Below are 22,546 nucleotides of genomic sequence, written 5' to 3' on the forward strand. Positions count from 1 at the left end.
CTGGCTGAAGTCGGATGCTTAACCGACTGTGCCACCCAGGCGCCCCACAGTCTTAAGAGCTTTACACACAATGAATTATTAATGAATCAAATCATAGCAGGACGTGTTCCATTAAAACAAAAACTTGAAAGAGAGTTAAGACAAAATCAGTTACACATCAATAATTGTTGACTCTGGGGAATGAGTATGAAGGGGTTCATTCGACTATTTTTGAAATTTTTCAGAACAAAAAAAGCACATGTGGACGTGTATGTCATTGCGTGAGGATACATATTTGCCGAGACCCAAAATATTTTCTAAAGATAATATTGCTAAGGTTAAAAACTGCACCCTCTGGTTTCCATTTACAAGAAAAGAAAGAAAGACGGTTTTTGGAGACAGGTCGAGTCATTCCAGAAAGTGTGCAAGACCTGGACGTGCTAGCAGAGTGGAGAAGCCCTGTGAGCTGGTAGATCCCCCCTTACCTCCCACACTCCACTGAAAGTCAAAGTGAGGGTGACAGTTGGCTGTCAGGTTCCAGAAACAGGTGGTGGTACCACCCACATCCCAGGAGGAAGTTCAGGCAGTTCACAAAGATCAGTGCTTGGAGGACCACATCCCAGGAAGGACACGCCTCCACGGTGCACGGCACGTGAAAGTAATGAATGCAGTCTCAGTGACTGGGTGGGCCACCTGGGAGCCCCCAGACACAGCCGAGAGCAGAGTGACAGAGACCAGGGAAAGGGCAAACATGCGCAAGGGTCAACCTCCCCAGGTGAGCCAGGGCCCCCACCCACTCAAGGACAAAATGTGTGAGTGGTTCAGGCACACCTGCCTTCAGGCAGGGCTGGAACCAACACAGATCTCCTTTCCTGTTTTATCTACACTCTTGGATTCTCCCCACTGGGGTGAAGCTGGCACAGGCAACACCCCCGTCCTATACCCTAATACCTGAGGGACTGGAAGAAAACTTTTTTCTGATGGTTCCGGACAAACTCCTCCGGGATGACACTCACTGGTTGTTATCAGCCCAGGTCCAGTCCAGACTCCATTCCTATGTTCCCAGTGGTGCCCTCATTGTCCAGACCTGGGCCATGTGCCCACCACAGCAGCCAGGAGGGAAGGCAGCCCCCTGGAATCCAGGTTGTTGATCCCAGAGGGAAGGAAAACAGGCCCGAACTCCCCCACTGCCCATCAGTCGCTCCAGAAGTCGCTCCACTGCCTACGTGCCAAGTAAATGCCCAGGCAGACCCTCCCTGAAGCTAGAAGGGGCCAGGAGGTTCTTGCGTCCCCACTGCCTTAACAAACATGGAAACCAGGACACACATGACATAAGAATGGCTCTGGGTCTGCTCTGGGGCCCAGACGCGGCCTCATGGAGCTGGACGGACCCTTGTATAGGATGCTTTTCACTGCCCTATCTGCATGGCCCACCCAGAAATGCTCCTCTCCATCAGAGAGTGGAGAGGGATGCCAGAAGAGTCCTGGACCCCAAACCTTCACCCTCTGTCCCTGCCCCAGGCTCTAAAAATTATAGCCAAATGCCGCTGCTAGACTGGACAACATGGAGGTGACATTAGCCACCACACTCAAAGACCCCCTCCTCTATCCACTCCCAGAATCTACAGGACATCAGCAGTGTATGGAATAGTCAGTTCAGCTGCCCATGGGGCCAGGCAGGAAACCAAGGCTAAAAGGACAGCCAGCGCCCAGCCTGGAGGGAAGCACAGAGAGGACATGGAAGGCAAGCCCCTCTCAGGACACAGCCACACTCAAGCACTGGGAAACCATCACCAGAATTGCTAGCTCATCTGATTGGTGACGAGAAGCTGGAAGCCCAGGACACCCCCTGGGCCCTTCTTAGTCTCGTCTTAGTAGACAAAAAGGTAAGAAAACAGGAATGCGGCATCAGAGTCGACATTAGTGGCACTAGAGTGACCAATTGCCACCCCTGCCTGGCTCGCCCAGGACTGAGGGGTTCCCTGGGGTGTGGGAACTTCAGTACTAACCCCAGGACGGTCCCAGTGAAACTCAGACAACTAGTCACCTTGGGTCACACCCTCAGACAGGATGACAGAGCATTTCCTAAAGGGAGTGGGGAGGGCTGGGTCAGCCTCAGAGGTGCCCAGCCAGAGCATTACCATTCCGAGACCTCAAGGGGCAGGATCCAGAGAGGGCAGTGTGGGAGAGGCCGCCAGACCCAAGCTGAGGCCTTAGGGAGAAGATTTCTATCCTGACCTCACCCCCTCCTTCTCCAGACCTCCTGCTGGCCAGAACCAACCAGAAGCCAGAGGGCCTGGGACCCCTGAGAAGGTCAGCCTCCCAGGGCACAGAGCGGGGGAGGGGTAAAGAAATGGATCTGGTGCCCTTTTGTCCCAGAGGAGATGCTTGCCTGAAGTGATGGGGCCAGAAAGAATTCACTGCTCAGAGTAGGCTGAGCTTCTGCTGTGCAGGTGTTACTATCACCAGCTCCTGCGTCTCGGCCAGAGAGCCTCCAGGGCCCACACCTCCTGGGGTCAGCTGCTGCTCTCCGTTCACCAATGCCAACAGCCAATGCATGCAATCCCAGATTTCTGCTCGCCCGCAAGGAAAGACCCTCACTGTCTCCTGGCTGGGCAGAGCAGAGGCCCAGCTCTGCCTGGGTGCAATGGCACCGGAAGTGCGTTGACAGTGCTGGCATTTCTGGGCCACATCCGGGCTTCTTCACAGCACAATTCTTTCTTTCTCTTTTTCTTTCTTTCTGTCCCTCTTTCTTGCTTTCTCTCTCTCTTTCTTTCTCTTTCTTTCTTTCTTTCTTTCTTTCTTTCTTTCTTTCTTTCTTTCTTTCTTTCTTCTTTCATTTTTATATATCTAAGGGAGCCTGGGTGGCTCAGTCGGTTGGGTGTCAAACTTCAGCTCGGGTCATGGCCTCGCTGCTCTGTGCTGCAAGCTCGGAGCCTGGAGCCTGCTTTGGATTCTGTGTCTCCCTCTCTCTCTTCCCTCTTCTCTGCTCATACCTCTGTCTGTCTGTCTCTCTCTCTCTAAAATAAATAAACATTAAAAAATTTATTTTTAAGTTTTTATATATTTATTTTGACAGAGAGAGAATCCCAAGCAGGCTCCATGCTGTCTGCAGAGGTGGATGTGGGGCTCAAACTCACAAACTGCTTGTGAGATCATAACCTGAGCCGAAATCAAGAGTCAGACACCTAACTGACCAAGCCACCCAGGTGCCCCCACAATTCTTTCTAATCCAAAGATCAAACTCTGGCTACAAAACAGTATTTGTGGTATAACCGTATTATTGTTTAAATAATGACTACCAATGCAAAGAATATTGTTTTGAGGCGGTCGTAAAAAAACTTGATAGGATTAACCCTTACAAGATTCTTTTTTATTTCCTTCCTAAAATGAATGTGTATCTTTCCTGGAAGAACAAAGTTATACAGATTTATAATTAACTTTGTTATTTTGTTAAATTAATTTCCAGTCATAAAAGAATATGGGAGCTCAGGCTTGTAACAGAACTCCTTCTCAGTCCCTGCAGAAGAGAGAAAGAAGTTGGAAAAAGTCCGTGGCTCCAAGGAACTCTTTAGGAAGGTCACCTCCGTGCTGAGCTGAAAGGGAAGGGAGGGCTTCTCTTGTCTCAATGCTGGCCTTGGGGGTGGGAGAGTGGGGGCAGCCATCTGGTAACCCAAAATGAGCCAGACAACACTTCCCCTCTCCCATGCCCCGGCCAACCTCCTGAAGCCTTACTCCCTCCAGGCCTACACTCAGGGCAGAATTCCTGCCTCAGTTTCCGATCCAGATCTCCATTGCTGGCTGTCCTCGAACCCTGGTCCTGGGGCCAGTCGTTAAGACCCTCCCTAGCCCTGCGCCTCTGCACCCCACCCCACCCCTATCCACTCCACCAGAACCCAACCCCATAGAAGAGAAAAGGGAGGAGCCTGGGGGGCGTGGCTTCCTGCCCCAAGCCCAGGTCTGGCCTCATACCTCGCTCTGCTTGTGCTCCCCACCACAGATCTCAGCTGAGGACAAGCCACCCTGAGGCAAGGAACTCTACCCAGGTAGTCTCTGGCCTGGGTTCCCTGAACCTTGTCTGCCATGGGCACTATTCCAGGTCCCCTAAGAATCTCGTGCCCCAACCCCTGGAGGGAGTGATCCGATGCAGAGCTCTGGATACACACCTCAGCACCCTCCCCCCCCCCCCCCCCCCAGCTCCCTGGACCCTCTGCTGAAGCTTGGGAAGGCCTGTGCTGCACGGCTCTTGGCAGGGCTGGGTCCCTGGGACCTTCAGGAGCTGACATCGAGGTCTGCCTGGCATTTCTGCTCTCAGAGGGGAACAAGAAGATCAGGAGGAACAGGTGACTACCCTGGGCCACCCAGTGGCCACAGCCCAGCTGGGATAAGTGGAGACTGGTGGTGAGGGCCCCGATGACAGCATGGGAGCTGTTGAAAGCCCAGCTAGGAATCCCACAGGAGTTAGAGGGCAGCCCTCATCATACCTGGAACCCTATAACCCACTCCAGGACCCAGTGGAAATGTTAAAGGAAAAAAAAGCATCTGAACAGACGCTGTGGCCCAAGGCTAGCAAGCACATTCCGTGTCTACCAGGACAGCCGTGGGACTTAGTGGACTATGTGGAAAGAGGAGAAGGAAGTAGATTTCTGGGTTTTTTGGGAGAAACCAGTCAGTGAACAAATTCCCCCAGTTATATAAAAGTTGACTTGAGGTCTGAAAAAAATGGGCAGGTGAAGAAACCACATCTGTGGCTGCTCTTACCAAATCCAGCATGTGGTCTTATTCTGTTGGCCAGAAGGGTCAAGGTCACTCCTGGAAAGTGAGGCCAGAGCCATCCATGGTGATCAGCCAGGCCCTGTGAGTTTCTGGCTCCAGCTCGATTCTCAGGCACAGGATTCTCCTGGGAGCACAGGTATGGAGCCAGGCTAGGCAAGGCATCTACCCATGGTCTTGTATCCTCCTTCTTCTGAGAGGGGCCATGCCTGGGCCTCCTGATCCAGACCAGCCCCCTACTTCCTGGCTGTGTGACTTGGGGCAGATTGTTTAATCTTACTAAATCCCAGGGGCCTCCTGGGTTGTACCAGGACAGGTCCCTGACTAGGTTGAGGGCAGGAAGGGGCAGCACCTTATAGGTTGGGGCCACCAGCTGCCTAACTGCTTCCCTGAACCTCAGATCACAATTCCAGGAGGTTGAAGCAATCAGGACTCAATTTGGTTGCGAATGACAGAAGTCACTTTGAAGTGCCTCCAGTGAAGATGGGAACTTATTGAGCCTTGATACCAAGAATTCCAGGAATAAATCTGGCTTCGGCCCCAGCTAAACCCGGGGGCTCCAAAAAATGTGCATCTTCAGGGCTCCTGATGGCCCAGTTAGTTGAGTGTCCTGATTCTAGATTTCAGCTCAGGTCATGATCTCAGGGTCATGGGATCAAGCTCCGTGTCAGGCTCTATGTTCAGTGTGGAGCCTGCTTAAGATTCTCTGTGTCTCTCCCTTTCTCTCTTTCCCTCTTTCCCTCTGTTCCTTTCCCCTGCTTGTGCTCACTCCCTCTCTCTCTCTCTCTCTCTCTCTCTCTCTCAAAAAACAAATGTGCACCTGTCTCCATCCTAGAGATCTGTTTTGCTCTGGATTGCCTCACTCTTGGACAGCTCCTCCCCACCCCACCCCAAAGTTGACAAGAGGGTCCCCAACATCACCAGTCTACCCTCCAGACAGCTGTGCCACCAGACAGGGAAGAAGCTCATCTTTTCTGATCTCTCCCATGTCCCTGAGCAGGTTGTCAAGAGCTCAGCATGAGCCACATGCTGATTTCCTGAACCAATACCAGGGCCAGGGGGACCTAGTGGCTATGTGGTCCAGGTCACATAACTAGTCCCAAAGCAGGAGGGATAATGGGCTAGCAGATGCAGATACCTCCACAGGGGTCCTAGCATCCATGCCACTCCTCACTGGGGAGCTGGATGGGAGATAGATCTGGAAGCTGCTAGGATCCCAGGGCTCCTGGTGTCTTGGTGCTTGCCAAGGGCCTGATGACACCATGCTGTTCCCACCTCAGTTACATAGGGTGGGACTCGAGTTCCCATCTCTGGGCTGGGGCAGAACAGCCTCATCTCCAGACTCCAAACTCCAGCTATCATTGTCAGCAGTGGGACCTTTGCACATGCCTGAACTTCCCTTCTCCAGTCTGTTAACTTCCTCTGGCAAGCTGCCCTGGGTCTACACTGACCTGTACCAACTCCAGCCCCAGCCCAGTCCCAGGCAGAGTCTGGCCCCCTCCCCACCAACCTGCCCTGCCCCCTCCCTGTCTCCCAATCCCAACCTGGAATGTTCTTGTTCTCCTGGTGTCACTGGATTAATGTCTGCCTCCCACCACTCTGTAAGTGCCACATGAGTCCCTGGAATGGACTGTTTCCACTCATCATTAAATCCCATTAAGCATCAGGACAGGTATGAAGCAGCTGCTTAGGAATGAGGGAATGAATGGATGAACGAAATGAAAGTGACCCTGCAGAGTGAAGGGTGAAAGGCAAACACAGCTGCTCCAGAACCGGTTCCACTGTTTCCCAGCAGGATGACTCAACCAAACCCCTTCCTTACTGTGGCTGAGCCTCAGTTTCCTCAACGGGCAAGTGGGTAAACCAAACACCTTCTCCCCCGTAGGACCTGCAGAGCCCTGGTGAAGCTACAGAGATTAATTACATCAGGAAAAATGCCAGACAAGACGCAAAAAGTTTCGTTTTGTGCTCTAACACGACTGGGGAGGATCTGTTTAGAATATCAAGATTTTTTTTTTTTTTTTAAGTAAAATAAAAAACACCAGATGGCTTCAAAGTACGCCAGTGTTGGGCCAGTTCTCGTGACCTTCCTCGGGAGACCGAGGCCCGGAGCGCAGTGGGGAGGGGAGGAGACGGCCGGGAACCAGGGCGGAGGAACTCAAGTCTCAGTGACTCACAGCTGGGCCCCATTCGGGCTCTTGGCGGGTGGGCGGAGAAGCCCCTGGCTTGTGCAGGCCAGTGCGCTGAGGACAGGTCCGCCAGCGCTGCTCACAGGTCCGCCAGGGCTGCTCCGGGAGGGGGTGGTTCCCTGGGTCGCTCCTGCTTGGCTCACGACCTGGGGGGAATCCTCATCTTGAAGCTCCGGCTCTCCAGGAAATCCCGGGTTCGAATTCTGCCACTGCCAGAATTTGTCAATTCCGGCTGCCCTGTTTTGGCAAAGTCCCTTTCCACCTCGGAGGGGGCCTCAGTTTTCTCATTTATCAATCAGGCTCTAGAGTTCTCTCCTTACAGAGAGGGGACCAGGCTTGAACACCTACAGTGTGCAGAGATTCTGGTGCCCTCGGAGAAGCCCGGCAAACAGAAGGGCGCACAGGGGAACACGTGCGTCACGCCCGCCATTGTGCTCTGCGTCTTAATCCTCACCAGGACCAGGCAGGTAGGTTCCATGGTCATCCCATTTTACAGACTGGGAAACTGAAGCACAAAGCGATTCAGTCCCCTGTCCAAGGTCCCACGCCTAGACCGAGCCTGAGTCTGGGTGTGAACTCAGACGGTCTCCACCCCCCGGTCCATCTTCAGGACCCGACACCCAGGCGTTACAGACCGAACTTGAGCCTGGGAGCCGCCCCTCGCCCAGTTCCCTGACTCCTGGGGGCCCAGTCCCCACCGTTGTCACGACAACCGGGGACCAATGGGGAGCAGGCAGGCGGGAGGAGGCCCCGCCCTGGCCCCGCCTCTGGCGGAGGGCTCCGAGCTATAAGGTCCTGAGGCCGAGCGGCGGGAGTCCAGGCCCGCGGAGCGCCAGGCGCGCACGGAATTCCGAGTGTCCAGAGCGCGCAGAGTCCCAGAGCCGCGAAGGGCGCAAGCAGCAGTCACGATGTGCGGTGAGTGTGGTGGCCGCGGGTTCCGGCTCCCCAGTCTCTCGGTGCCTGGGCCCGAGAGCCGGGCGCCGGGGACCCGGAGGTGGTGCGGGATGGGGGCATCGATCTGTCCAGGTCCGAGAAGGGGCTTTCACCGGCCGGGCCTGCCTCCTTCTGCCCCTTGTCTCCGAGTGGGTGTCCCAGGGAGGGGTGGGGGAGAAGGGTGCCCAACCCTGGTGTCGGACTTGGTGAGGGCGACCCGGCCCGGCCGCCCACGGAGGGGACGAAATTGGTCCTGTCCCGGGCCTGGACCCTCACAACACAGAGGTATCCTCCCTCCCTCCCCCCATGTCCAGTGAGAAAAGCACCCCAAGTCGCCCACAAAGGCGGCCACGCGCAAGCTCACGCATCCGGGGCGCGGGGTGCCCAGCACTGCTCTCAGCCCACCGCACCCACCCAGGAGAGGCGACCCCACCTGCAACCTCCCGGCAGCCGGCCGGGCTCGCCCCCGTGGCGTCGGGAGCTGCCCTCGTGCGCTCGGGAAGGGCCTGTGCGTTCTCCTCGCGTGCCAAAATGAACCTCTTGTCCCTAGAAGGGTCGATTCCATGTTGCCACCTCTTTGCTGAAAGAGCTCTCGGCGAGGCTTGGGGGGAAAGGCAGCATGGACCGCCGAGCCTCGAGGCAAAGCTGGGAGAAGGAGTCCGGGACGAGGAGTGGGGCTGGGCTCCGGCGTCCTGAACACCGCGGCGCCTCGGCGCTGTCCCGGGAGACTGCTGGGCCATGGCGAGGGCTGCTGCGGCCCTGCGCGCACATCTGCAATTCCTTACTCTCCTGGCTGGGCCGCCTCCGCTGGCTGGGGAGAGGGCCGGGAACTTGTGCTGGGACAAAAGGTCACTGTGCCTTTTTTATTTTTTTTCCTTGAGTAGGATTCAGTTACCCATTCCAGCCTCCTGTGGCTGGAGGACCTGGTGGAACTTTTGAAGCCATGAAAGGCCTCTGTCTGACTTCGCAGAGGGCTGTGGGGCGGGATGTGCCAGCGGTGAGCCCTGGGCCAAGATCTGTACAGGCCTTGTTTCTGAGGCCAACGGCTCCTGAAAGTGTAAAAGAACCACTGACCAAGGAGCCCACAGCTCGCTTTGGGATGCAGACTCCCCCAGGCCAAGCGGGCATCAATTTAAATTCCTGAACTTTCAGCAAAAATCTCCGGGCTCCAGGGCATCGTTAACAATGTATAGGGCTGCCTTGGATGTTGAGAGAGAGAGAGAGAGAGAGAGAGAGAGAGAGAAGAAGCAAAGGTGGCAGTTTTGCCAGAAGCCCTTTGGGTTCTAAACCCTTCAGTGTGGCATTCAAGGCCCTTGGCCAACTGGTGGCCTTAAGTGGGCATCAATTTAAATTCCTGAACTTTCAGCAAAAATCTCGGGGCTCCAGGGCATCGTTAACAATGTATAGGCCTGCCTGTGGATGTTTCCCACGAGAGAGAGAAAGAGAGAGAGAGAGGGAAAAGAAGCAAAGGTGGCAGTTTTGCCAGAAGACCTTTGGGTTCTAAACCCTTCAGTGTGGCATTCAAGGCCCTTGGCCAACTGGTGGCCTTAGAGCCAGACTAGTGCACTGACCAAGACCCTTGCTCTGCCTCTCCAGCACTGGCAATTTCCCTCCTTTCTCCTCTCAGGTGCCCTTCTGGGCCCGCCTCTCCCCCAGCCTACCTTCCTGCTTCCAACTTGCATCTAGCTTTCTCTGTTGTCTCTCTGAGCCCATCTCTGCAAAGAGAGATGGGCTCAGACTCTCCAAATCTGGGGTCCTGTTCTGCTCTCTTAAAGGGCTGCACATGTCTTGTCCCCTAAGGAAAGGATGAGCTTTGGCCCTGTGACTACCTGTATCCTTACATCAAGCCCCCCCACCCCAGCCTATCCCACCCACCTTGCAGCCCTTGGTTAAGTCAGGGAGTGATATCCAACATGGGAAAGTTATTTCTTTTCACCTGGGTGCTAATGTGTCATTTACAGAGCCCCTCCCCCCCCCAACACTGGCTGAGCACCCCTTGCATGGAGAAGGCCATCCCAAGTCAAACCTGACAACAGCTGCTGTCGAGAATTAAACACGTTGTTCTCTTTTTTTGTTTGTTTGTTTGTTTCTGGATAATGGCCTGTGTGTGCATGACAAGTGATACTGGTTTTCCTTTTTATGGTTGTGTTCTTTTGTGGAACATTTATGTCAGTTTTCAAACATTTGGTCAATTTTATAGAAAAATGTTAAGGCAATGATTGTGCACTTGGTACAAGGACAGGGCAGAAATTGTGAAGAAGCTCCTGGAATAAGTCGCTTACCCTCGTCAACTTTCCATTTGGGGAACTGGAAGCCAAAGGGGTCTGCGCATGCCTATGTCTGAGCAGGAGCAGTCTTAGGTCTTCTCTCTGGGCTGGCTGTGGCCCTGCTGTGATCTGCCACCTCGAATGCCACCTGTGATGTGGTCACATCTTCAGGGCTGTTCCGTCCATGGTCAGCAGGGGTTGAGCTGAGAGCCTTCCCTTCAGCTGCTAATGACCAGGCTTAGGTTGGCTCTTACTCCCCGTTGTGTACGCCACTTCTCCCGCAGAAACCTGGACCCAGTGCTAGCTGACCCTGCACACACTGAGAAGATGCCCCTCAGAGCTTCAGTGCACTGAGAGTTTAGCTGAGGGACAGGTAGGTTTTGTTGACATCTGAGAGACGCTGGCATGTTGCTGTCTGCCAATAGAAAGGTTATTATCTTCCCATTCCTCCTCTCCTTCCTTCTTTGCTCAGCCATTAGTGAAGTGCTGCTCCTGGAGAGGTCCTGTGTTTTCCAGGCCCTGGGGCCACATGGGCACGAGCCTCCCCTCAGAGAAGGGACAAGGAGTTGGAGAGGCAGGTGGTCACCAAGCAGGGATGGGGTAGCTCACTAGGTAAAAGCTGCCACAGAGAGAAGACATCTGACACAAGCCACAGCCTGGTAACTCTGTGCCAACCAGTCGGCAGACATCTTTCTGTGTGGTACACAGGGCTTAAACTTTATGTTTTAAAGTCTTCCATTACAAAACTGGGAGATTTCACATAAGTAGGGAGGATTTTCAAGTTCTCTTGAAAAAATCTGAAGATGAGCAGCCCTGAGTTATATATATCTGAATAATGCACGGTGGCACCTAGGATGATGGGTGCTAGCTCACCAGTCCTCCTGCCCAGCTGCCTCACTCACTGATGTTACCTGATGGCCCACACGCAGTCTGAGTTGAGACCCCAGCACAGCAGAGGCAGGGAGCACTAACTTTCCCAGGAACAGTACTGCAAGAGCCTGGCCTCAAGTATGAGCTCCACAGAGAGAAGAGGGTGACAGGTGTGCCAGGCTGAGAGCACAGCATGTTCAAGGGCATGGCGGTGTAGACCATGCATGCATGAGAGTTTGGCAAAAAGGATTGCACTTACCATCCGTGAATTCTTTTTTTTTTTAATGTTTTATTTATTTTTGAGAGAGAGAGAGAGAGAGAGAGAGAGAGAGAGAGAGAGAGAGAGAGCATGCAAGGAGGGGAGGGGTAGAAAGAGGGGGGCAGAGAATCCGAAGCAGGCTCTGCACTGACAACAGGGACCCCAGTGTGGGACTTGAACTCACAAACCATGAGATCATGAGCTGAGCTTATGTCAAGTCAGACGCTCAACCAAGTGAGCCACCCAGTTGCACCCCCATCCATGAATTCTTAAATCTGCCCTATCTTTTACTCCTGCATTTAGTAATTTATGAGAGGGGAGGAAAAAACTTGGCCATGGAAAATTAGCAAATTCTTAGATTTTGCTAGAAGGTAAAAAGACTTTGAAGTCGTTATCTTTTGTCTTAGTTGGTATATTAGTTTCCACTGGCTGCTGTAACAAATTAGCACAAACTTGTTGCTTTAAAACAACCTAAATTTATTTTCTCACAGTTTCGGAGGCTAGAAGTCCAAAACTCAGTTTTATGGGACCAAAATCAAGGTGTCAGCAGGGCCCCACTTTCTCTGGACACTCTAGGGAAGAATCTGTCCCTTGCCTCTTCCAGCTTTGGTGGCTGCCAGCATCCCTCGGCTTGCATCTCTTGATTCCAGTCTGTGCCTCTGTGGTCACCTCACCTTCTCTTCCATGTCAAATGTCCCTCTGCCTCCCTTTCATAACAATACTTGTGACTGCATTTAGGGCTCAACTGGATAATACAGGAAAGTCTCCCATCTCAAGATCTTTAATTTAATCATATCTCCAAAGACCTTTTTGCATCAAGATATTTTTATAGCTTCCAGGGATTAGGACCCGATATCTTTGAGGGCCATTGTTTATTTATCCATTATCCAATAATTTTTAAAAACATTTTTAATGTTTATTTATTTCAAGGGAGAGAGAGAGTATGTGATCAGGGGAAGGGCAGAGAGAGAGGTAGACACAGAATCCAAAGCAGGCTCCAGGCTCTGAGCTGTCAGCACAGAGCCTGACCCAGGGCTTGAAGGTTTGAACTCATGAACTGTGAGATCATGACCTGAGCTGAAGGCAGACGCTTTACTGGCTGAGACACCCAGCTTCCCCTATCCATTATCCAATAATTTATCCATTATTATTTGGGCTCTGGCTTTTAGGTGCCTTCCCCAAGAATAGTCCAATGTTGCTAATCTCAGATGGTCAAGTCATGGCCACAGGGATGTTGGCCAGAGGCTACCAGTCTCCCCTCTATGTCTGACACACACATGGAAGTGCCCTGGTCCCAGAACTTGCAGACTGGACCCACCATAGTCGGAGGGTGAATGTAGGCATCAGTTAAAGACCCCATCCTTCACTGGCATGGTGCTACATACCCCGTTTGACCAAATAGTTTCCAGTTTTTCTAGAAGTCAGGGCTTGTGTCCTGTAAATATGGCACTCACTCCATTTGGCCTCCATGCATGTAGATATTTTTCCTACTCATCTCTTCCTTGTGAGAAGGAGGTGTGGTTTCATTCTCCAGAATCAAAAGGGGCCAGGACACACACACACACACACACACACACACACACACACACACACATCTATCTGCTTACACAGCAGTCTTTAGGAGAGCTTGTCATGTGCTTAGGGGGGGTTGTCTCTCATTTCAGCTGAGGAAACAGAGTTCCAGGGAGTTTACAAGACACAGGGGAGAGCTCAGACTTCTTCTGGCTCTGGGAACCCCGTCATATCTAACACTCCTTTCCTCCCTGTAATGGTTCAGTTCATGGAAGGGTACCTCAGAAGGGGCTGGACTGGAGTTCTTGGGGAATAGACTCTGGGGTCAGATTGCTTGCCTTGCTATGTCCCCAAGCCACAAGAGCCTCGCCAAACAGAGCCCCTGCTCAGGGATGTGCTGCTAAATGTTTGACCACCGGCTCACCATGGCTAATTTCAGGTCATCAATGTGAAGTCCTGATGGTGGAGTTGAGAAGAGGTGCATATGGTTGGCTCACGGAAGCCAGTCCTAGAAGTTCCCAATCCCTGCTGGCATCCTGCCCACAAGACCACTGTGTGCACTCTCAGACAGATGGCTTCCCAGAAGCCATCTGGGGAGGGGCTCAGGGCTGGAAGTGATCTTCCCACCTCCTCCTCCCCTTCATCACGCCATTCCTCCATCAGTTGGTCTTATTCACTGGGGGTTTCCCAAGTTCACAGGAACCTTCTGGAAATTCGGTGATGTAACATTAGCAGACAGTGCTTTTACATTGAAGGATTATTTTCATATTTAGTGAAATTTGCTCGTAAAGGGAGATGGACTGGAGGTTAGAAACACCCTTGGGAGAAAGTTCTGGAGATTGATGCAAAAAGAAGCAAGTTGATCTGATCGGCTGCCTCTTTCGTTTTCTAAGGGAATATTTCACCAAAAAAAGTTTGACTTTATTTTTACGGCCAAATTTTGGCAGTTTAAACAAGACTTCACACTTTCTTGAAAGCGTGTTTTAGTACAATTTAGAGTATATGTTGTTTCTCCCTTTGCTCTTTGTGAAATCCTGAAATGACAAGGACAACAAGAACTTTTTTCTTAAAAATAGAAATGCCTTGCCCACATTTACTGCAGGAAGTGGAGTCTCCTGTTATCACAGGGATTCCAGTGGTGCGGTAAACTTTAACCCATGGGGTCCCAGAGAAGCCAGAGGCAGGGTGAGGCCGTCCTCAGAGGAGCCAGTTCCCTCCTGACCTTGAGCCAGGCTTTGGGGTCCCTGTGTCTTTGTGTGAGAACACTGCCGTGGGACCTCTCGTCCCCTTGGCACCTCTGCCTTTGGTCTTGCTTCTGCGAGGAGGCAGCAGGAATTGTAGTCCCCATGCATCAATGTGGTGCTGCCCAGAGAGGTCACAGCCTCCACTGTGGTCCTCTTGGTTGGCCCAGTGGCCTCCCTGACCTGGGGGCCTCACCCAGGAGAGTAGACCTGCTCCATAACTAACACACCACATACAAATACCCAACAGTCAAACCCACACTCACACCCACACGCACTCACACACACCCAACACTCAAACCCACACTCACACCCACACACTCACACCCACCCAACACTCAAACCCACACACACACACCCAACGCTCAAACCCACACTCACACCTATACACACTCACACTCACTCCACATTCAAACCCACACTCACACCCATACACACTCACCCACCCAACACTCAAACCCACACTCATATCCACACCCACCCAACACTCAAACACACACTCACACCTATACACACCCAACATTCAAACCCACACTCACACCCACACACACTCACGCTCACTCCACACTCAAACCCACTCACACCCATACACACACCCAACACTCAAACCCACACTCACACCCATATACTCACACCCACCCAACACTCAAACCCACACTCATATCCACACCCACCCAACACTCAAACCCACACTCACACCCATACACTCACACACACAACAGTCAAACCCACACACACATACCTAACACTCAAACCTGTACTCACACCTATACACGCTCATACTCATACACACCCACAGACACCCAACACTCAAACCCACATTCACACCCACACATGCTCATACTCATGCACACTCACACCCAACACTCAAATACAAATTCACACATACACATGCACACTCATACTCTCACACACACCCAACGCTCAAACACACATTCGCATCCACTCATATATACTCACACACCCCAACACGCTCACTCACACACATACACACCCTGATACTCAGACACTCACATGTATACACACACTCTCACAAACACACATGCTCAGGAATTTTGTGAGAAAAAAATCCAACCGGCATGTCTTCTGCCTGGGTGGAGAGTAAGCCGACTTGAGAACTGGACGAGTATCTAATCTGTACTAAGCTCGTGGACTAAGAAGGTCAGCCCCTTCAGTGCGGAGAAGCATGGGATGGTGGTGGAGAAAGCACCCTCAGTCCTGGGGGGGGGGCGGGGGGTGCCCAGCCTGGCTGGGTGGTAATGTGCACCCGTGGAGTGAGCCCCTAACCCTTGGGGGATGCAGGCTGGATTTCTGCCTCGAACTGTCCACCCTCACTTACAGCGAGGGCAGGCCTTTCATTGGGAAGCTAATGCCTAGAGGGAAGGAGAGATTTTCCAAAACTGTAGTCACAGATTCATAATACAGACCCCAGCCTGCCCACTGTGAATTTGACCTCTTCCCTCATCCTCCAGGCCTCAAATAGCCCCTGCTCCTCTCCGCCACCCCAGGCATTCCAAGGGTTATAAAGAAGATTCTAGGAGTTTGGTGCTCTCAGTTTTGGCTATGTGTCCGGGGGACTTGGCCTCCCGATTTGATCATTGTCGTCATCTGTCACTCCGAGGCTGAGAGTCCCCTGCCTGCATGGAAGGACCTCATTATGGTGCCTTTCATCCTGAGTTCCAGTATGATCTTTCATGCTGTTTGCAGAGGGTGTGTTGGATCCCCCAAGACCCCAAGGTGAGCCAGGCAGAGGGGCCACTAGTCTCCATCCTGCCTCCATCTGGTGCTTTTCCTGGGGTTTAATTTGGCTTTTCTCCTTTTCACTCACTTTCTCCATGTGATTTAAGAGTAGGGCCCTGGGAAGCTGTTGGGAAGCTCTGGATGCCAGAGTGGGGTGTGGGCACGGGGCAGGTGCTGAGCTGGGGTGGTTGGGCCAGAGTGGCCTCTGTCCCAAGGCTAGGCATTTCTTTAAGCCACCTCAGGAGGGATCTTACCGTCTTGCCTGTGCAAGGGAGGGAGGGACACAGGAGGAGCCAGACTTGCTGTAGTTGCCGTGACCCGGAGGGGCAGAGAAAGTGGAGTCAGAAGCAGGAATGTCTGGTGGGGGCCAAGAAGGAGTCTCCCAGGGATCGAGAGAGGGCATGGCAGCATGGCCTGGACCCCACCAGGGGAGCTCAGAGGTTTTTTCATCAGGGTGGGCATCTCCCCCCAAAAACCAAGTCACCTCTATGGGAGCTATTTCTCACTCCCTGGGGTAGGACCGTAAGACAGGGCTTATGCTGACTTGGGGGGAGCACCAGGGAGACAACCTGCAGTCACTCAGATAAACCCGGCTGTGACTCACTACAAGAGCCAGAGGTACTCTGTCTGTCCATGGGAACCACAGCCTTGGCACAGGACGTCATGAGGATCAGACAAGATAAGGTTCTGAAAGTATTGGCTTCCTGTGCATCCCCCGCATTTTCTACATGAGCACCTCACACTACCCAGAAGTGGGAACACCCCTGGGTGACCCTGAGCCCGCCCTTTTATACATGGGAAGGTGTGCTCAGGCAGAGTTTCCCCTCCTTGTGGCCATCGTTCTTCTGGGTGAGCAGGACTGGGGAGTCATGGAGAAGTCTGCAAAGTCAGACTGGGCTGGATGACAATCCCATACCCCCCAATATCTCATTCATAGAGCCGCACATGGTAAAATAGAATATATGGGCACGTGACGAAATATTGTAACCTTACAAAGAGCACATGTGGAGTGGAAAGGAAGTTTCTGGCCTACATCCAGTCCCCTCCTCAGGGGCAACCACTGCCCCCACCCCCGCCCAGGTCTCGGGTGCCCTTCCAGAAATACGTGTCTCCCCACCCCTCCTTGCATAATTTACTCCTGTTCTGTGAGCTGCTTTCTCCCCTGACACATCTTGGAGATGTAGCTTGTTTTCCAGGAAAACACCGAACTTCACTTCATTCTCTATGGAAGGCCACTTGCCTATGGTCCCACAGGGGCCCCACCACATGGCTGCACTGCCACTTCCCTGGTCCCTGCCACGCAGCAGGCTGTCCCCAGTCTCCAGCACTGAGCAACCATCCTCCTGCACTCACACATACCCCACTGCGGAGTTATCTGTTGGATACATTCCTAGCAACAGCTCTGGCCAACAGATGTGTACATTTTTAATTTTGAAAGATTGCCAAATTGCCTCCCAAAAAGGGTGCACAAATTTAAACTCTTGCTTCTTGTCAAACTCTTGGATCTTTGCTGATCTCATAGGTGAAAAATGGATCCTCACTGCTGTTCTTTTTACAGATGCAAGGGATTCCAGACAGGAATTCTGACGTGCATGGCAAAAGAAATGCCTGAGAAAAGCAGTTTTATTCCATTTCTTAAATTAAAAAAAAAAAATCTTTTGGGCGCCTGGGTGGCTTGGTCGGTTGAGCGTCCGACTTCGGCTCTGGTCATGATCTCGCGGTTTGTGAGTTCGAGCCCCACATCAGGCTCTGTGCTGACAGCTCAGGGCCTGGCGCCTATTTCGGATTCTGTGTCTCCCTCACTCTCTGCCCCTCCCCCATTCACACCCTGTCTCTCTCTCCTTCAAAAATCAATAAACATTTAAAAAAATCTTTTTTTGATGTTTATTTATTTTTGAGAGAAAGACAGAGCACAAGCCCGGGGGCGGGGAGGGGGGGGGCGGGGGCAGAGAGAGAGAGGGAGACACAGAATCCAAAGCAGGCTCCGGGCTCCGAGCTGTCATCACAGAGCCTGACGCGGGGCTTGAACTCACGAACTGTGAGATCATGACCTGAGCCGAAGTCAGACGCTTGACCGACTGAGCCACCACCCAGGCGCCCCAAATTTTTTTAAAATAGTAAGAGCATGGTGTCAAGGCCGTTTTATTTACTTCATCTCAGTAGAGTACAGGGAGAAGCCTGCCAAGAGGGAGAGCTGCAAGGGGAGAGAGATGGTGCTTAGTTTAATGAAAGAGCTTATTGAATAGATGTCAGCATGCAAGAGATTTTATGTTGAAATTAGATTTACGCCTTCTTGCACAAAGACCTCGGAAACCACTCCTGGCAGCTGCCCCCCCCCGCCCCCCGCCCCCCCAGAATATTCTCCCAAACTGTGCCCGAGTGGCTGGGTGTGGACACAGCTGGTGGTCCTCAGGACAAGGGCGCTTTAACCAGCCCAGCCGCTGCTGGGGCTCTGGCAGCAGCACCCCCACATTCCCACCAAGAAGGCTACTCTGGATCTGGGAGCCAGAGACACACTCGAAGAACATACATGCCTGACAGGAGTTCAGACTGCTGGCCGGCCCGGAGAAGGGGAGTTGCAGGAGACAGGTGGACAACAGAGGCCCTAGAGCACTCTCATGAAAGTATCTCAGATTTAAAACCTTTCCAGAGTTTGTACAGGGGACTTCAAGTCATCTGCAATGCCTGTCAGCTCCCCTTCGTGAGGCGCAGCTGTAATTCTAGAAGGATTCCCGGGATGCCAGGGAAGACTCCAAAAATGATCAGACAGAATTGTCTCACAGAGCTCTGTGGTCTTTACAGTGACTGGAATTTGACCACGTTCCCCTCCCCTCCCCCCCCCCCCCCGAGAACTTTGATATTTTGCAGAATAATTAATATTATGAAAAGTTTCACCCACACAGAGATTATAAAAATTAATGTTATGAAAAGTTTCACCTGGGGACACCTGGGTGGCTTAGTTGGTTGAGCATCTGACTTTGGCTCAGGTCATGATGTCACAGTTCATGAGTTCAAGCCCTGCGTCGGGCTCACTGCTGTCAGCACAGAGCCCCGCTTTGGATCCTCTGTCTCTGTCTTTGTCTCTCTCTCTCTCTCTCTCTCTCTCTCTGCCCCTCCCCCCTCTCAAAAAATAAATAAACAGCAAAAAAAAAAAAAAAAAAAAAAAAACAAAGAAAGAAAAGTTTTACCTGAACATAGATTGTAGTGATGGTTGGACAACTCTGTGAACACAGAGTTGACCCTTGAACAATTGGGGAGTTAGGGGCACCAACACTCCACACAGTCGAAAATCTCCAGATAACTTTTGACTCCCCCCAAACCCAGCTACTAATAACCTACTGTTGATCGGAAGTCTCACAAATAAGCAGTAACACATATTTTGTATGTTCTATGGAGTCTATACTGTGTTCTTACAATAAAGTGAGCTAGGGAAAAGTAAACGTTATGAAGAAAAGCATAAGGAAGAGAAAAAGATATTCACAGTACGGTACTGAAGTTATCAAAAAAAGTCCACCCGAGCACTTCAAACCTGTGTTGTTCAATGATCAACTGTACTGAAAACCACTAAACTGTACAATTGAAATGGGAGAATATTAAGGTATGTGACTTATATCTGAATGGAACTATTCAAGATTTTATAGTATTTCCATTAGAAGGTAACTATTCGGTTGTTTTTTTTTAATGAGCAAGGTGACAAAAATACATCATCTGCCCAGATGTGTTGAGGTCTGAAGTGTAGGGTAAAGTGTGAACTCCTGTGACCCAAACGCTCAGCAGCCCTGAGGGGACAGGCGCCTTCACTGGGGAGGTGCCCCGACTATACACAAGGCCTTACACTCAACGCCTCTCACCTGATCTAGTGTCAGCCAGGAAGACAAAAATAGCTGACCACCAAAATTACCCTTAGCCATTTTAAAAAGAAAGCATCTGTAACTGCTCAGAAAGCACAGTGTTCATGTTTTTTATAGAGAAATTCTGGGAGCACGTGGGTGGCTTAGTCAGTTAAGCGTCCGACTTTGGCTCAGGTCATGATCTTGCAATTCACGGGTTGGAGACCCAAAAATAAATAATAAAAGAAATTATATAGCAACTCTGCACTTTACTACTTGTGTGCAAATATATACTGTGTATGGTAACGCACAGGACGTAAGAATGAAAAATAGCATTAAAAAATTTTTTTAATGTTCATTTATTTTTGAAGGAAAGAGAGACAGAGCGTGAACAGGGGAGGGGCAGAGAGAGAGGGAGACACGGAATCTGAAGCAGGCTCCAGGCTCTGAGCTGTCAGCACAGAGCCCGACGCGGGGCTCAAACTTCCAAACCATGAGATCACAACCTGAGCTGAAGTCAGATGCTTAACCAACTGAGCCAGCCAGGTGCCCCTCAAATTACCATTTTTAGCACCTCTGAATTTCATCGCCTCTCTTTTGTCTACGTCTAGAAGAATGAATTTTAGCAAATTAAATGTTCATATAATGTGACCCTACTCACTGCTTAGGGATGCAACATTCCTTTAATGGACATTTTGTCATTCATTCAGATACACTATACTGATTTGAACCTAATCTTCTTAATGACTGGAGATATTACGGGAGGTTTTGTGTATAATTGTGGTCAGCCCTCAGGCAGGTTGTCCTCTCTGTGGTTCATCTTTGGCATTTTCCCCCTCCCCCCCCCCAGTTTTATTGAGATATAATTGACATGTAACACTGTAAAAGTTTTAGGTGTACTCAATGCTTTGCTATATGTATATATTGTGAAATTATCACCACAATAAGGTTAAACAACCATCACTTCACACGGTTAACATTTCCTCCTCCTGATGAGAACTTTTTTTTTTAAGTTTATTTATTTATATTTGAGAGAGAGAGAGAGAGAGCACGGAAGGGGCAGAGAGGGAGAGAGGAAATCCCAAGCAGGCTCCACACTGTCAGCACAGAGCCCCATGCGGGGCTCAAACTCATGAACCGTGAGATCATGACCTGAGCCCAAGTCGGACACTTAACCAACACTGAGCTACCTAGGTGCCCCCCTCCTGATGAGAACTTTAAGGAGCTACTCTCTTTGCATCTTTCAAATGTACAATACAGTATTGTTAACTATAGTCAGCATGTTGTACATTACATCCTCAGGACTTACTTATCTTATAACTGGAAGTTTATACCTTTTGACCATCTTTGCCTAATTCTCCCATCTCCTACTCCTCCACCTCTGGCAGCCACCAATCTGATCTCTGTATCAATGAGTTTGGTTTTTTTCAGATTCCACATATGAGATCATACAGTATTTGTCTTTCTTCTGTCTGATTTATTTCATGCAGCATAATGCCCTCAAGTGCCATCCATGTTGTTGCAAATGGCAGGATTTTCTTCTTTTTTATGGCCAAATGATATTCCATTGTAAATATTTATCCATCCATCTGTGGATGGACACTTGGGTTGTTTCTATGTGTTGGTTATTGTAAATAATGCTGCAATGAACGTGGGGATGCAGATATCTGGCAAATTTTTAATCCTGGTCAGACCTTTCCAGCATCCCAGAAAAACAGTAGGAAAATTAAAAAATCAAATCATTGGGTGCCTGAGTGACTCAGTCAGTTAAGCGTCCAACTTTAGCTCAGGTCATGATGTCACGGTTCATGAGTTTGAGCCCCGCGTCCGGGCTCTGTGATGAAAGCTCATAGCCTGGAGCCTATTTCAGTTTCTGTGTCTCCCTCGCCCTCTGTCCCTCCCCTGCTTGTGCTCTCTCTCTCTAAAAAATAACATTAAAAAAAATTTTTTTTAATCAAATCATTAAAATTTGGAAAATAAACCTTTTAACTCTATTCATCCCTGAGGAAGCCCTGCCTGGTGGTTAGGAGCATTTAAGTCCTAAGGTCAGGTCTCCTTGGTTCCCAGTCACAGCCTCCCAAGCTTCTGTTCTAGAAAGTAAAGGGAGGTAATGGTAGATACAGCCTCTGAACTTTGACACCTCTGAGCTTTGACTGACACCTGTATGGGAATGGTTGGCCCAGTGCCTGGCACATAGTGAGTTCTCAATAAGATGAGTTACTATGGGGTACCCTGGGTGGCTCAGTTGGTTAAGCGTCTGACTCTTGGTTTTGGCTCAGGTCATGATCTCACAATTCATGGGTTCGAGCACCATGTTGGGCTCTGTGGTGATAGTGCAAAGCCTGCTTAGTATCTCTCTCTCCCTCTCTCTCTCTCTCTCCTACCCCCCCCATCTCACTCTCTCTGTCTCTCTCAAAATAAATAAACTTAAAAAAAAAAGGTGAGTTATAAATATTCCTGAAGGCCAGTATTGTTCATGATCCATACTCTTGCTTCCCTGATTAATGCAGATTTACAGTCGTTCTATTCCACATGCATTTATTGAATAAGGACGGTATGCCAAGACACAGTGAGAAATGAAAAAATAGAAGTGCCAGCCTGTGTCCTTGTCGGCGGATGAAGTGTCTCAGGATGCAAGAGCACTGGGGTGGCCCAAAACCGGGGAGGCTGGGGCCTGAACAAGCCTGCTGGGGGGGGGGGGGCGGGGTCAGAGCTGAGCTTAGAGGACGGCAGGTTTTCCCAAGTGGAGCAGGGAGGACAGAAGGACAGAGGGACGTCAGGGTAGGGAACTCGCAGGGCAGGACAGAGACAGACCAAGGGTCCATAGTCTTAATCAGGGAGGGAGTGGAGCAGCTTAGAGAGAGCCAGCGTGATGGCTGTTACTTCCTATTTGGGAAAATGTTATTTCGAAATACAAATATGGAGAATAAAGCCAAATAAAATCTTGGAGTGC

The 22,546-nt window shown here is 50.9% G+C and overlaps 1 protein-coding gene across 2 annotated transcripts in view; it reads left to right on the plus strand.

The window, feature by feature from the left end:
• The first annotated feature begins 6,888 nt into the window (after positions 1-6,888).
• Positions 6,889-22,546, plus strand: part of GFPT2 (glutamine-fructose-6-phosphate transaminase 2) — a 48,386-nt gene continuing 32,728 nt past the window's right edge. Inside the window, exons 1-2 of one of the 2 annotated variants that reach the window (XM_006927503.4) lie at positions 6,889-7,026; positions 7,264-7,856. In XM_006927503.4, the coding sequence (XP_006927565.1) occupies positions 7,850-7,856 (7 nt within the window). In that variant the 5' untranslated portion in view covers positions 6,889-7,026; positions 7,264-7,849. Of the gene's footprint in view, positions 7,857-22,546 lie in introns of both variants that reach the window. The other variant, XM_045057118.1, reaches the window with a different exon arrangement.

The sequence above is a fragment of the Felis catus genome, chromosome A1 (assembly GCF_018350175.1).
Source record: "Felis catus isolate Fca126 chromosome A1, F.catus_Fca126_mat1.0, whole genome shotgun sequence".
Classification (NCBI taxonomy): Eukaryota; Metazoa; Chordata; class Mammalia; order Carnivora; family Felidae; genus Felis; species Felis catus.